The sequence below is a fragment of the Mesoplodon densirostris genome, chromosome 2 (assembly GCF_025265405.1).
Source record: "Mesoplodon densirostris isolate mMesDen1 chromosome 2, mMesDen1 primary haplotype, whole genome shotgun sequence".
Taxonomy (NCBI): Eukaryota; Metazoa; Chordata; class Mammalia; order Artiodactyla; family Ziphiidae; genus Mesoplodon; species Mesoplodon densirostris.
Window position 1 is genome coordinate 54,041,667 of NC_082662.1, and position 16,075 is coordinate 54,057,741.

Here is a 16,075-nt window from a genome sequence, read left to right on the forward strand (position 1 = left end):
AATGCAAATCCTTTTCATCTTTTAGATGGTGCATGTCTCGTGTTAGTCCAGAAAACTTATGCCTTTTACAAGTATTGTTAAGAAATTTGAAATTAAGTAATAGTCTATCTAAATATTTTAGTAAAGAAAGAATGTGAATAAATCCTTGGAGTTTGTGGTAAAGAAGTGAATTGAAGGACACCAGAAAACAAAATGTTCATTTGGATGTATGAACCAATGAAACACCAGAACCACAGAATTTTTTCTCTCTAAACTATAGTGAAGCTCTTAAATATAAGTATAAAAACCAACAACAAAACGTTCATATACTGTGAAAAGGACAGTTGGCTGAAGTGTGGTACCTGAGGTTCCAGGTTTACACGGGATCTTGATGGTTTGTGCCTGAACAGAAGGGTTCTAGGGTGGGAAGACTACAAATGTTAGTACTGTAAGAGCATTTTGTGCATCATAAAATTCTAGACGCCCCACTGAGCCTGTAAAGACAGCGTGCTCTAAATGGTTTTCCACCACTTTTCTGGAGAACCCAGCCCCTTCTATAAAGACTCCTCTTCCATATTTAGAGATAGAGGCACAGGAACATTTCATGATCTTTAGGAGGGTAATAGTGTGAAAAGTAAGGTTGTAAAATGAACTACTTTCCTCCCCTTTCTACCTAATTTCTTTCTCCTGTGCTTTTAAAGACTAGGATATCTCTTTCTGACCCCAGAGCTCATGTTTAACTCAGAAAGTATACTTTACAAATGTCCTGCATGTTCTAATTCGTATGATGGAAGGAGAAAAGAGCTCATCTGAGCACCAATTTGACATCGTTTTATTCCAACAGTCTTTGGAAGCCAACACCCCTTCCCTTTTTGACTGTCTAAAATGCCCTTGCTAGCCAGGTCCCTCTGCTAGCTACAGTGTTTGCACATTTCCTTGTTAATCAGCCTCGTAGGCTCGGAGACTGTGTGTTTTGGTGTTGTTTCTGTGTGCAATCTCGTGCTGCTTCCTGAACGCATGTGTCCCTTCCCTTCACAGCCTACTCGACACCCAGCACCTCCCCCGCAAACCGATTCGTCAGTGTTGGACCACGGGATCCAAGCTTTGTAAATATCCCTCAACAGACACAGGTGGGCCGCTCTCATCTTTTCTGTATGTGGTGCAGCTTGTTTTATTCATCAGGTGCATTGTAACTCGTCTTTCGGCACAACAGGCTGCATTTCCCAGCCCCTGTTCAGTCCCCTTTCCTCCCGACCCCTACCCATCCTGGCCCTTCAGCCACATTTCCATGTGTTCTTAGAAATCATGGAAAACAGTGCCTGCAATTTTTGCTTCTTGTATTGAGGGGGTAGGAGAGGAGGGCTTCTGTGCCGGAACTGCTTTTGCTATGGGAAGAAAATTTTCCCAGGCTGGATAGCGTGTGCTCCCTCTTTTAGGAATCTGTGCCTCTCTACATGCAAGCAGACAGAAGTAGGCCCCTATTGAACCTGGAAAGTATACTCTGGCTGCCGGCGACATCAGAGTGCATGCTGGGAATGGGGGGCCAGTCACTCTTATGTACTCATTATAGGGTCCCCAGGAACCTGGCAGACTTCCTAAGAGAAAGGAAAAGAAAGGGTTCCTGAGCGCTGTTAAGTTGCTGGTGTTGGTACTGAAATAGGAGGTGTTTGTTACTGGCTTCGCTGGCCCCAGTGGGGTGGGAGGGGATTATGTGAATATAATGTCATATTTTGAGGTAGGTGATTGAAAAAGAGTATGCCAGGACATCTAGAGTTTGTTTTTCAATAGATAGTTGTGTTTTGTGCTAGTACAGGCCAAGGAGAAAGAATCTCTTTTAAAAGTTTTGAAATAGCTGCTGTTAATTGAGAAACAGTGAAAGACTTTCGGAATTCAAAGGTAGCATATATAAAGATACTTAGAGACTTGTGGAATAGAATTAGATGCAAGTTTTGGAAGAATCTACTCTCTGATCTCCTAATTAGAATGTGACTGTATATTATCAGAATTGACATAAAGAATTTTCTCTTTGAGGTTCTCATCACAGTGTTTGAAAAATTCTCCAAGATATTTTGTGCATGCGCCTCGGTATGTAATCTCCAGATGCCTAATTTATAACTATTCATCTTTGTTTGTAACACTATGAGCAGGTGCTTATGAACGAGATAGATTTGCTTTCCTGGGTCCGTTTGCTTTCTCTGTGAAGGGTTTTAGTTTATTGCTGTGTCGACAGCGTGGGTTAAACAGCATTGCATCTGAAGCCTTCCTTACACTGAAACAGGGTCACAGAAAGTACAGCCTCAGAGGAGGCAGCTGGGAGGAGAGGGAGAGGGGAAGGAGGGAGGGGAGGGAGAAGGTTAACTCTTGAATTTCCCACTTCTGCTGTTTCTTCTGAAACTGGCAGGTACATGGCATCTGGGATTAACATCGCCTATTCAGTACTCCCCATAAAATTGTTCAAGTTTATTGCTTATTTTCCCATACCTTCAAATATTTAACTGGTGAATTTGAAGTTGAATAATTACCTCAAAGGCATTACAGTAGAAGAACATTTCTTATTGTACTTTTGGCTCACATGATCAAGGTCAATGAGAAGGGGAGAACTGGAGACAGTAGCTTTACATTGGATGATTGCTTTTCTCAAAGCACCAATGGGCTCAGGTTACTTCATTAAGAACCTCAAAAATGCAGTTTGGAAATGTCCTGTTTTGTATTTTATATAGTATTTTTATATAAGATGTGATTCACTGAACTGAAACTGTACCCTGCATTCCATTCAATTTGTTTCTCTATAATCAAAACGTATTCTATTCCAACATGGCTTTGTTTCACAAATGCCTTATTTAACCCAGAAACTGAGTCTTCATGATGTTGACCACAAAAATTCAATTCTTAAAAATCCAGATTTTCTACGCATCTGTATGAATGATGTCATGTAGACCCAGTGTTGGCATCTGGAACTGAATTTTTTGGGTTTCTGTTAAATATTTGGCATCATAGAGACAACAGCTTAAATGTTTTTTTATCACAGTGGCACCTGCCACTTTTGGCTAGAAGAAAGCCATCCCCAATTGTCTTATGAGAAACCACACTAATGGAGTTACTCTTTTTCCCAAAAAAAATATCCTGAGATAAAAATTATGTGCTCTAAGTATTTTAAATATTTAGGTATATATATTAACTCTTTTTTTTTTTGGAGGAACTACTTTCTGGAACCATTTAAAGTGGTAGGCATATATAGATATAGGTCATAAAAATAATATTTTTAGGTAATCTTTTTGAGAGGACATCAGAAGAGGAATTTTTACAGGAGTTTTTTAAGACATAATTTGAACAAGGCCTGCAGATTAGTAATTTCCTAGGCAAGCTTGCATTATTCTATATAAATATTTTTGTTAATAAGGCATGAAATTTGTATTAGTTGAATTATGGGAAAAGTTTTCTGGGAAAACAATATTTTCTTTTCTGCCTTTAAAGAAGTAAAAATTGAAGTGTCACCCAAGCAGGTAAGCTAAGCTTTATAAATGCAGGAGAGGTATCCTGCACAGAAATCCATAAGCAAATACAAAATAAAATGGTCTCTCTTTTCCCCAAAGAAACCTCTTAAAATACTTGAAACATCAACCTGTAGAAGACAGATTAGATATGGCCCCTGTTTTTTCCAGCAGATAGAATTCCAACTAATGAATAGACATTTGAAGTAGGCAGCTTTCAGTTTATCATAAGACCTTTCTTTAAAAAAAAAAAAAAAAGAGTTCTTTGATTATACATAGCCTCTATTTATTGAGCATTTTCTATGTACTAAGTACCTTAGGTACATTATCCAACGAATCTTGACAGCTACCCAATAGGATATATATAATTATCTCCACTTTATAGATTTGAAACCTGAGATCTGAAGAGATTGTTGATTTTCCCAAGACCACACATGATGAGGAGCGGAGCAGGAATGCATCCCCAGTTTTGTCTGACTCCAGGGCCTATGCTCTCAAACCACTGTGCTGTACTGCCTCATGGGCCGGTGAGCACCTTTCCCTGCAGATATTCAAACAGAGACTGATGCTCAACTCTCAGGAATACCACTGACGTATTCCCTGGTTTTAAATCTGAGATTGCACTAAAATCTAATCATGAGTGTATACCCCAAGGAATCGAAAGCCGGGTCTCCAAGAGATACTTGTACACCCATGTTCTTAGCAGCATTCTTCACAATAGCCAAAAGGTAAAAGCAATCCAAATGTCCATTGACAGATAAATGGATAAACAAAATATGGTATCTATATTTTATTGTGTATATACCATTTTAATGTGGTATCATACATATTATTCAGAATTGAAAAGAAAGGGAATTCTGCAGTGTGTTACAACATAGATGAACTTTGAAGACATTATGCAAAGTGAAATAGGCCAGTCCCAAAAGGACGAATACTATACGATTCCACTTATGTGAGGTACCTAGTGTAGTCAGATTCATAGAGACAAAAAGTAGAAGGGTGGTTGCCAAGAGCTGGGGAGAGGGCAGAATAGAGAGTTATTGTTTGGTGGTATAGAGTGTTAGTTTTATAAGATGAAAAAGGCTCTGAAGATGTGTGGTAGTGATGGTTGCACAACAGTGTGAATGTCCTGAATATCACTAAACTGTCCATTTAAAAATGGTTAAGGGGCTTCCCTGGTGGCGCAGTGGTTGAGAGTCCGCCTGCCGATGCAGGGGACACGGGTTCGTGCCCCGATCCCGGAAGATCCCACATGCCGCGGAGCGGCTGGGCCCGCGAGCCATGGCCGCGGAGCCTGTGTGTCCGGAGCCTGTGCTCCGCAACGGGAGAGGCCACAGCAGTGAGAGGCCCGCGTACAGCAAAAAAATAAATAAATAAATAAATAAATAGATAGATAGATAGATAAAAATGGTTAAGATGGGGCTTCCCTGGTGGCGCAGTTGTTGAGAGTCCGTCTGCTGATGCGGGGGATGTGGGTTCGTGCCCCGGTCCGGGAGGGTCCTGCATGCTCCAGAGCGGCTGGGCCCGTGAGCCATGGCCACTGGGCCTGCGCGTCCGGGTCTTGTGCTCCGCGGTGGGAGAGGCCACGGCGGTGAGAGGCCCACATACAGCAAAAAAAACAAAATAGTTAAGATGGTAAATTTTATGTTGTGTGTATTTCACCGCAATTTTTTAAATGTAATCATTAGATAAACTCTTCATAGTCCTTTCTCCACTTGAGAGTCTAAAATTCTGTAAAACAGCCAGGAAGAGTGAATTGTTTATCAAAAAACCCACTGTCATTTTGTGCTCTCATGTCCAACACATAGTGGGTAGCCAGCAGATATGGGTTGAATCTAAATGATTCATAAGGAAGTTTAAAAATAATGACTTTTGGGCTCCCCTGGTGGCGCAGTGGTTGGGAGTCCGCCTGCCGATGCAGGGGACACGGGTTCGTGCCCCGGTCTGGGAGGATCTCATATGCCGCGGAGCGGCTGGGCCCATGAGCCATGGCCGCTGAGCCTGCGCGTCTGGAGCCTGTGCTCCGCAACGGGAGAGGCCACAACAGTGAGAGGCCGGCGTACCGCAAAAAAAAAAAAAGACTTTTTCTTATTACAGTCGTGATACATGTTAATTGTGGAAAATACAGATGGGAAAAATAATAAAAATCACTTGTAGTCCTACTGTTAACATTTCTGTCTAAATCCATCCAGACTGCTTCTCTGCATACAAATATATTGCAAAAATGAGATCATATTATATACACTGTTTGGTAACCTGCTGTTTCTTCCCCGTAACAATATATTATGGCCTTCTTTCCATGTAAATTGGAAAAATTGAATATTGGCTTTTATTGCACCTATTCATCATCTGTAATGATTGGTAGGGAAAGATAACATGGATAATTGAAAGCCATTTTTTCTCCTCCTTCCCTTCCAGTCTATCTTTTTTCCTCCAGAGAATTCCTCCCTTCACTGAGACAGAATTGCCTTCTCTTTAGCCTTGCCTTGAGCTAGTTTTCTTTCAAACTGCCTTCCAATTGCATTGTCTGTCTCACCCCAGCTTTTGGCTCTGTTGGAACATTCCTGCCAAGTTATCTGTCCCATTCTTCTGAATCACTTGTCTGCTACCTCTGCTGCTATCATGATTTGCCTTTCGTTTTCCTTATACTCCTCCATTTTGTAACTCATCATTAACATGGGGGGGGGTAGCCACCTCCTGACAGTCTTTAGAACACCCATCTGTTCTAAGAAACCGTGACCACCCAGAATCTCTTATTTTTCAGTATTGTCCACCATGACAGTTGATACCAACATATAGCAAAGCCTCTGGGGCATAGAGTATTTACTTCACTTTGGACACTATTAATGTCCCCTGCACGCCCACTGAATGATATAAGAGAGCATGGCATCGTCTCAAACAGCAGAAAGCCAATGGCCATTTCAGTTGCATCTCATAATTTAATCTGATCCCTGAAAATGAGAGCCATTAAGAGGAGGCATTTATTTAGAGAATAAAAGTTAATATTTCATCATGAGGTAATAAATAGAAATACCAATTCCCACACAGAAGGACTGAGCAAAGAACTCATTTTTTTTCAGGTTCTAGTTTAATCAGAATGTTCAAATAAAATGCTTAACCTGCAGAACACCAATGAGGACTAATTCTTTAAAATGAGAAATGAGTGCAAACAATACTAAAAAACAGGCATTTCTTCCCTGCCACCCAAATCTATCACTGTTCTACCTCAACAGAATTGTGTATCTGAAATGCTATTTAAAACCAAATTACCATTTGGGTTATTAGAAGAATCGCTTGGCATGGCATGGGCCTGATTTGTTGACAAAAAGGCACAGGTGCTGTAACCTTTGCTTAATAAATCATTTAGTTGCCTGACTCTCAAGCAGTGTGGCTGCTTCTGCCTCATGAAATTTACAAATGTATGCACAAACCACACACTTCACTGTGCTGGAAACCTGCTGATCTGGAGAGGTCCCTGCAGAGCTAAATTATGGGCAGAGCACCCGTTGTCTGCCTTTGGTGGGGATGCACAGGGAACATAGGGAGGTGGTGGATATGGAGAGCGTTTGGATCTGTTGCCATTCTGTGTGTCATATTCCTGAAACTCTGCCTAAGAAACCAAAGCTCAGGCAATCTGCAAAATGCAAAACTTCCTAAGTCCCTTTCATCTGTCACTCATCATTTCTGACTATATTCCCAAGACCTACAGAAGGCAGGGAATAACAATTCTCCTCAAGTTGTTCAAAGTCTAATAGAGGAAACAGATGTAAAAAATAATAGTAATGACAACATTAATAATGCAGTGTGATACCAGTTACAACAAGGATTTGCCTAAGAGGCTTCGAGACCAGAGAGCTGAGCAGAAGAACTTTCCAAAGAGTGGAAGGGACAGAAAAGGCTAGATAGCTTTTCTCTCCTTGTCTAACTTTGGACTGATGATATGGCTCTGGTTCTTATACATTTTACCTTTTTCCTGTACTTTTAATTTTTTCCATGAGCTGGCCGATAAGGCTTTATCCCATCTTAGGTAGAGAGACACGCTGAGTTCTGTCTTCTCTGGACCAAGCAGATAAAATTAGAATCCTTTCCCACTGCTGACATATCAGCCAGACCCCCCCCCCCCCGACGCCCAATCCCTCATTTCCAAGAAACAGCCCTTCTTGTGTAATGTTCTCACCCAGGACACCAAGCTCACTTGAGATTGCACTGCAGTTAGCTGAAGCCATTCCCTGCCCCGACTCCAGCTGCCTGTCTGTAGGAGGTTAGGTACCACACAGAAGTTCAAGGAGCAGCCTGGATAGTTGCAAAGGCAGGAAACTCAGATTTCGTTAGAGAAAGGAAAGTAAAAAATATCCTCCCCCTTCTAGTTAGCATTGGATCTGAGCATTTTTGTTACAAGCCCATACAGCTGAAAACTCCCAGGATTGGAGAGGAATGGCAGATAAAATTCCATTTACTCGTAACTTTGAAAAAAGTTAATTGGCCAAATGGGCATTCTGTATTAAGCTCCAGTGCGTGCCAAGTTATGTGCCTGCACTCCCTACAGGCCTCAGAGCCCTCTAAGATTGGTGCTGTTATCCCTATTTTACAGATGAGGAAACTGAAGTTTCAAAGAGTATACTTGCCCCATGGCAAACGAGGTAGTCAGGGTTTGAACCAGTCTGTCTCCAGAACTGCTCTCTTTCCTGAATACTATCTTCGTCCTTAACCATTTATAATGAAAGGTTACTGACCATTTTCTCTTTATGGTCTAAGATTGACTCATCCTCTCACATCAAGGAATAGGACCGACGCTGCACTTGGTTCTTCTGAAGACCTGCCCTAGTTTCCTATTAGCCTGCATCTGTGAAATCAAGACTGAGTTCATTCTCTCATCCTGCCTGGGAAAAAGACCTTTACTAATGACATTAGTCTGCATCTGTGAGAACAACCAGCCTCTGCCCAGAGCCCAGATAGCAGAGCAGCTGAGATTGTGAGCTTTCCTTTCAGATCTTGGTTGGAGCTTTATTTCATCACTTAGCAGTAGTATGTGTACTTCATGTTTTGTACGTTTTAAAATTTTTTCTTTGTAATTCAATTTTTCTAGCCTGGTTTATTAACTGTAAAATGGTGATAACTGTATTTATCTACCTTTTACGGTTGTTTTGAGTCTTAAATTCTGTTAGTGTAGAGAAAGTAAGTGCTTGACACCTGTTAAATGCTCAACAAATAATAGCATTTGTTGTTCAGTTGATAACTAAACTCATATTTAAACAGTATTTTCTGGATTACAAAGTATTTTCTCATTTGATCTTCAGAGCAACCCTTTGAAGTAGGCAGAGCCGTTATTATTATCCCCATTATACAGATTTTAAAACTGAGGTTTAAAGAGAGGGAAGTGACTTCCCCAGAACCACATAGCCGGGGGCTCGTAGAGCCAGGACACAAACCCGCTTCTGATTCCAGAGCCCACACTCCCTTCAGCATGCCCCATCAGGGAAGGACTTGTATGTGTCCTCGTGTGCTACTGTGTAGATATGGGCAGAACCTGCCCACCAAACGCTGGATCTAAAGTAACCAGCCAGTTAGGACAAAATTAGGACAACACCTCCACAAGATCAGAATCTCGTGGATTCTTCCACTGAGCATCTGCCCTAAAGGTACTCCAAAAGCCTCATTCAACTGGGTACATCTATCCTTGCCCTGCACCCCGTTTCTTCTCTCAAGCCAAATTGTGCCCCAAGGAAGAGGAGACTTCCCAAGGGGAAATCATGTCTCTGAGGGTGGCAAGGGCTGTGGCAAATGAGTGTACCCCCCCGAATCTGCGGGGAAAGGCAGTGCCTGGTCATTCTTTTCTCTTATGTTCTCTGCTCCAGCCGTAGGTGTTGAATAGTCAGCACCGCCTCACGGAGATGTTACCCCTGCCATCTGCTCCCCCTTACTGTGGGCAGGAGCGACTCCCCCAGCTTCCCAGCCCCCACCCCAGCCTGTAAGTTCTTACCATGTTCTCTTCGCAAACACTTGGCAGCTGACTCACGGACAGCCTATGAGACACGCTTAAAATACATTTTTCAATAAACAGAACCGTTGTCTTTCAGGTTTTTTAAATTGGGCAGCGCGCTTTAGTTGTCCTCAGCCACGAATTTCACTTCTGAGCCAAGTGGGAGCCTCAGTTCTAGGTACTGGTCTCCTTTTTCTCGCTCAGTTTTTAATACTTCGGAGATCCCATCATGTTTAATGGCATATTTTGGTTTGGTTTTAGCCTTTCTGTTTGTTTGTTGCCTTGCTCCAAAAAGATTTGGGGAAACTTCTTAGTTGAAGCAAATTGATGATCATTGAAAGAATTAAGGTGCTTACATGGGATTTGGCACACAGTAGGTGCACAATAAATAGTGGTTCTTTTCATGCTTACTTCTTTTCCAGTATTTAAATGAGATCAGTGGCAATGGAGAAGGGGAAGAGAAAAGGGAGATTTCACAGGAAAGTTTAGATTTCGTGGAAGAAGAGAAAGGACCAAACGTCTGGTATTTATTTAATTAGCCCTTAGGATTGTGGGAAAAGTGGGATAGAAAATGAAGAGGGGGGAACGATTGAAACAAGAAGCTGTGAATGGGTGTAAAGAGCTGAGAGGAGTTAAATCAGAATTTGATGATAGCCTTACAGTGAAGTCAGAAAACCATGGTATCAAATGCAGCACTGCCGTCAAAATTTCCAACCCTGAAATGGTTTTTTTTTTTCGCGGTACGCGGGCCTCTCACTGTTGTGGCCTCTCCCGTTGTGGAGCACAGGCTCCGGACACACAGGCTCAGCGGCCATGGCTCACGGGCCCAGCCGCTCCGCGGCATGTGGGACCTTCCCAGACCGGGGCACAAAGCCATGTCCCCTGCATCGGCAGGTGGGCTCTCAACCACTGCGCCACCAGGGAAGCCCTGAAATGTGTCTTGATAATGATGTTTCCAGTCAGTGGAAGTTTCAGGATACTGAGGGAAATGCGCTTTGTTTTTAAGCTGAAATATAGTTGATTTACAATGTTGTATTAATTTTTGCTGTACAAAAAGTGATTCATTTATACATATATATGCATTCTTTTTTATATATATTCTTTTCCATTATGGTTTACCACAGAATATTGAATATAGTTCCCTGTGCTATACAGTAGGACCTTGTTGTTTATCCATTCTATATATTAGTTTGCATCTGCTAACCCCAAACTCCCACTTCATCTCTTTCTTACTCTCCCCTCCCCCTTGTCAACCCAAGTCTGTTCTCTATGTCTGTGAGTCTGTTTCTGTTTCATAAAAGTTCATTTTTGTGTCCTATTTTAGATTCCACATATAAGTGATATCATATGGTATTTGTCTTTCTCTTTCTGACTTACTTCACTTAGTATGATAATCTCTAGTTGCATCCATGTTGCTGCAAATGGCATTACTTCATTCTTTTTTATGGCTGAGTAGTATTCCATTCTATATGTGTACATCTTCTTTATCCATTCATCTGTCGATGGACATTTAGGTTGTTTCCATGTCTTGGCTATTGTGAATAGTGCTGCTATGAACATAGGAGGTGTGTGTATCTTTTTGAACTATATTTTTGTCTGGATATATGCCCAGGAATGGGATTGCTGGATCATATGGCAACTCTATTTTTAGTTTTTTGAGCACCATCCATACTGTTCTCCATAGTGGCTGCACCAACTTAATTCCCACCAGCAGCGTAGGAGGGTTCCTAAGGGAAATGCTCTTGACACTCATGGTCTGATTTCTTTAGGGGAACAAGGAAAAAGTCATGAAAAGAGTACAATAGACTTATTTTCATGTCCTGGCTGTGCCATTTATCTGAGTGATCTTGGACATGTTACCCTTTAAAATTCTGTTTCCTTATCTATGAAATGAAGGTGATAAAATATCTACCTCATAGAAGAAAACCCAATTAAGTGTGGCTTCAGCCAATCAGGTTTTCTTTTCTCACATAGCAAGAGATCTGTCAGTGAGTGCTTGTTGGCATTGTTTCAGCTGCTACATGTTGCCAGCAGGAACCTTGCTCTTTCTAACATTCTGCTCTACCATTCTTAGCATCCACAAGCAGGTGCCTCTGACTGCAAAATGACTGCTGCAGCTCCAGGCATCATACCCATATCCTTCCCCATTATTCCTCTCATATCAGGGAACAAAGATCCTGCCTTATTCCTTCCCTGTTTCCTGTTAACAAATTTCTATTTGGGTCTCATTGACTAAAACTGGCCACATTTTAATCTTTAGTTGCAAAGGATGCCAGGAAAGCCAGCACAAAACTATCTTGATTGGCTATGATCATGACTCATTACCCAGGGTTGGTCTTATTGTCCTCCCTAAACAAAATTGCAGAAAGAAGGGGCAATAGCTAGTGGGTAGACTGTTAACAGTATCTGCCATCTGCCTTTTTCTCATTCCCTGGTAGGTTCCATGCTGTTTTCAACTCCTGTTCTTGCACTTGACTCCTTTCCTCTCTTGCTGCTTGTCTCCTTCCAGTGCCTTTCCTCCACACTCACTCCCTGTGCATCTAGGAGACAGGTATGCTGTGTGCATGTATGAGTGTACAGTGATCATCTCATTTCAGCCCTCTGTTGGAGTCCAGGATTTGGGCAGAAGTACTGGAGTTTTCTGCAGACCAGCTCCCACAGGGCCGGGTCAAGGTTCTTCTGGTAAACGAGGACTCTGAAAAGGCTGCGTTGAAGGACATGTGCCTTTGTAATTGCAGGGGAACTCTGGGAAACAGTGCCCTCCACGTGCCCTCCCAGGTGCTTATCAAACAGTCAGCAATAGGTTCTGGGTTTCTCTTTTATGACTTGGAACCAGATGCTTCCTTTGCAAAAGAAAAGAGCCTGGTTTTGCTGAGCTTGAGTCAACAGAGTTCAGAGAACAGGAAAATGAGTGCATTGGCCCTGCTACATGCTCTGAGGAGAGAAGGCAGTACAGGTGGGGTTCCCACTTTCCACAAAGCCCCTGCATGTGAAAATCCCATACCGGGGAAGAATTTGCTTTACCAAATGTTTCTGCACTCTAAATAATGACTGTTCACATTAGGAGAGGTTCCTTTAGGACACAGGCTTTCCCAGGCCTTCTAATGAGTCTAAGACCTTGAAGGTTCCACAGATACACATAGTTCCAAGGCCAGAGCCTATTGTCTAACGTGAGATTCTCAAAGATCTCACGTGAGTTCTCAATGATTCTTCCTGGCCGCTTTTCCCACACCCATTTGTTTACCTTCCTGTTTGTTTATTGAGGATGAAGACACATTCTTTTATCAGTGGCCTATGTTTTGGGGGTATAGCCTTTCATTGGAGCCTGTTCATTAAGTTACATTCCACAGTGCAGGCTTCCCCCAAAATATTTGCCTGAGAATTTTTCCGTAGGCTTCACATCGCTTCCTTTATATCAGAGACAAAGTAACATAGCACTTCTAATTGGCTTTTCACTTAACAAATGCTTTACACATTAACTAATGAACCACATGATCTCGTGATAAGCTGGATCCCTGGGTTGGAGCTGGGACACAGTTAGGACAGGCTGTCCTGGCCTGGTGTTCCTCGCCCTCACACTCTCCCTTCCCTGCACATGCTGCCACCCGTCCCACCCCCCTACCCCCCACCCCCAGAATCGGAATGTGTTGGGCTAAATGGAGCTGCAGCCCAGGCACAAACATCCTCAGCACAGGGCAGCCTTGGGCCCACACAGCTCTGCCTTAACAATGTGGGAAGTGCCCAGCACTGCCTTCCAAGGCTGGATATGCTGCATCTTCAAGGAAATTTAAGGCAGCCTTCGTGGAACACAGGTTCTGCCCCTCTCAAGTACAATCTCCCTTCCGTGGATCTATGGCCAAGTGTGTATGTATGTGTATTGGGGAAGCAGTAGCACCAGGGGTCAGGGGTGGTGGGAATGGTAGGACAATACAATGGAAAGGTCTAGTAAGGGAACTGACCATAGTGCATCTTAGTAGAGTAAAATGAGCACTGGGCTGGGGGTCAAAATATCTGGATTCCTAGCTCATCTGTCCCACTCACCAGCCATGTGATTGTCCTTAGGGAGAAAAAAGAAACCAGAATGTACTGAGCACATACTATATCCCTGGTACCTACCACACCAGGGTACTACTGATATATATGATCCAATCCCTGCCATCCATTGCTTACAGACTTTTAAGGAGAAAAGTAAACAAATTATAGTAAGATATGGTAAGGGAAACAGTTGAAGTATGTATAATCTACAGGTAGTGCAGAGAGTAGATAATTAACCTGGGGGAGAAGCAGGAAATTCATGGAAGATATTCTAGAGGAGATTTCACATGAGCTAGTTTGGAAGGAGGCAGAAATAATTCCATTCCAGGAAAGGGGAACAACACATGCAGAGAAACAGTGGTGTGTGTTCAGAGAATTCTGTTTCATATGTTGGTTAATGTAAGGTAAATGACAGAGAATGTTGAGTAATGAGGCTGGCAAGTTAAACGGGGTCCAGTCTTGAATACATACATGCCTTTATACAATGATAAGGCACTTGGACTTTATTCTGCGGGAGATGGGAAGCAGGTGAAGGGCACAGTGGGATCTCTGTATGTGAAGAAACCTTAACTTAGCTTGGTTTAACATGCATGAGGTCTGAGATTTTACAGGTAGTAGCAGCATTAAGACCTATGGTCATGAGGTACTCTCCTCTCCAAGGCAGTATAACATAGTAGAGAAAATAGAAGCTTTGGAGCCAGATGGACTTGATTTTGATTTATCTCAGTACACGACTCATATGGATTAAATTGTAACACCCCCCCCCAATTTCATATGTTGAAGTCCTAACCCCCAATGTGATAGTATTTGAAGATGGGGCCTTTGAGAGGTAGTTAGGTTTAGATGAGGGTGAGACCCTTATGATGGGATTAGTGGTCTTTTAAGAAAAGACAAGGAATTCCCTGGCGGTCCAGTGGTTAGGACTCAGTGCTTTCACTGCTGTGGCCCCAGGTTCAATCCTTGGTCGGGGAACTAAGATCCCATAAGACACACAGTGCAGCTAACAAAAAGAAAAGAAAAGACACCAGAGAGCATGCTCTCTGTCATGTGAGGACTCAGCAAGAAGGCAGCCATTTGCAAGCCAGGGAGATGACCTTCCCTGGGTACCAAATCAGTTAGAACTTTGGTCTTGGACTTCCAGCCTCCAGAACTGTGAGAAGATAAATTTCTGTTGTTTAAGCCACTCAGACTATGGTATTTTGTTATGGCAGCCTGAGCAGACTTCTACAGTGACCTTGGGGTAATTTTTAGCCTTTCTGACCCTTAGATGTCACATTTATAAAATTATAAATTAATTCCTGCATTCCACTTAGAGTTTTGTGAAAATTCAATATGGTTAGAATGTAAAGCCCCCAGCACCCCACGCTGGCACGGGGAAAGCTGACGTGTGCTGCTGCCTTTTCACTCCTTAGAATGGAACCTCCATCAGCACCAGAAGTGAGGCAGGATGCATCTCCTTCATCTTTGGGACCAGGGACCCGTGATTGCCGGTAGAGACATAGAAATGTTAATATGGTGAGAACCACAGAGGTAATCTGGTAATTTTTCCCCTGGGCTGCCTCGTCTCTCCCTCCATCCTCCCATGTCCATTTTCCATAAACTGTGCCATTAATTCTCTCACTAACTAGTGGAATGATATTTATTTATTAAGAACATACTTAGCATACTCCCAAGGAGCAAGTTAAAGCTCAGCTAACAGCTTCAGTTTCTGGTTGTGAGGAAAAATACACTAAGGAATGTATATGGAGAGTTTCTATGTATGGTATAATTTCATATTAAAAAACTATTAAACTTTATGCTGGATGAGGGAGAGAAGAAAAAAATCCCAGTGCAAAAACAAGTTATGAACCTAGGAGCACAGTTTCTGAATGTTTATTTTGTCAGATACGCAGCTGACATGACTGGCTCTAATGGGGTGGTGATCCTCATTGAATTGCAGATGGCTGTGAGTGATTGAAATACCACCGGGACTTAAATAAGTGGTGCATACTGTATTACTTAGGCTGCATCCTTTAGCCAAGTGGAAGGCTTCTTTTTCTCCATCCATTCCCAACATACGCATGCACACACGTAACATGCACACACATGCGCACACACATGCATGCATCTCTCCATTCCAGAAACTCCATGTAGAGCCTTAATTTCCCATCTAGAACGATGCCGATGTGCCTTTCCTGACTTTGCCCCTTTGCCCTCTGCCACCAAAGTGCAGCCCCACCACACACATACACACACACACACACACACACACGCTCCAGTGCAGATAATGGTGTCTCAGATCAGTCTGCTTTGCTGCAGCATCAAGACCCAAATCAATTTATCGACTCCATCAGAATGGCTGGTACAGTAATTGTTACAGGAGAAGAATGGAAAGTGAGAACGTTTCCACGTGAAAAATAAAAATGACGTTTTGTTCTTTCCTGCCCCCCACTTTTGCCTCATAGATCTTTATGTGTTTACACAGCAGAGAGCACTTTCCTTAAGTTAATCAGCTCCTTCTACATTATTAATTGTGACAGGGTGCTACATGACAGGAAGAGTATTATGGGAAACATTGATCTCACTCAGATGGCGTGGTCCTGAGCAGGTT

General features: G+C 42.6%; 1 protein-coding gene across 3 annotated transcripts in view; it reads left to right on the forward strand.

Moving 5' to 3' along the window:
• Positions 1–16,075, forward strand: part of NFIA (nuclear factor I A) — a 386,801-nt gene that overhangs the window by 346,864 nt on the left and 23,862 nt on the right. For 2 of the 3 annotated variants that reach the window (XM_060089880.1, XM_060089881.1), the window contains exon 10: positions 1,018–1,109. The exons of the other annotated variant lie outside the window; for it this stretch is intronic. In XM_060089880.1, the coding sequence (XP_059945863.1) occupies positions 1,018–1,109 (92 nt within the window). The remainder of the gene's footprint in view (positions 1–1,017; positions 1,110–16,075) is intronic. 3 annotated transcript variants of the gene reach the window in all.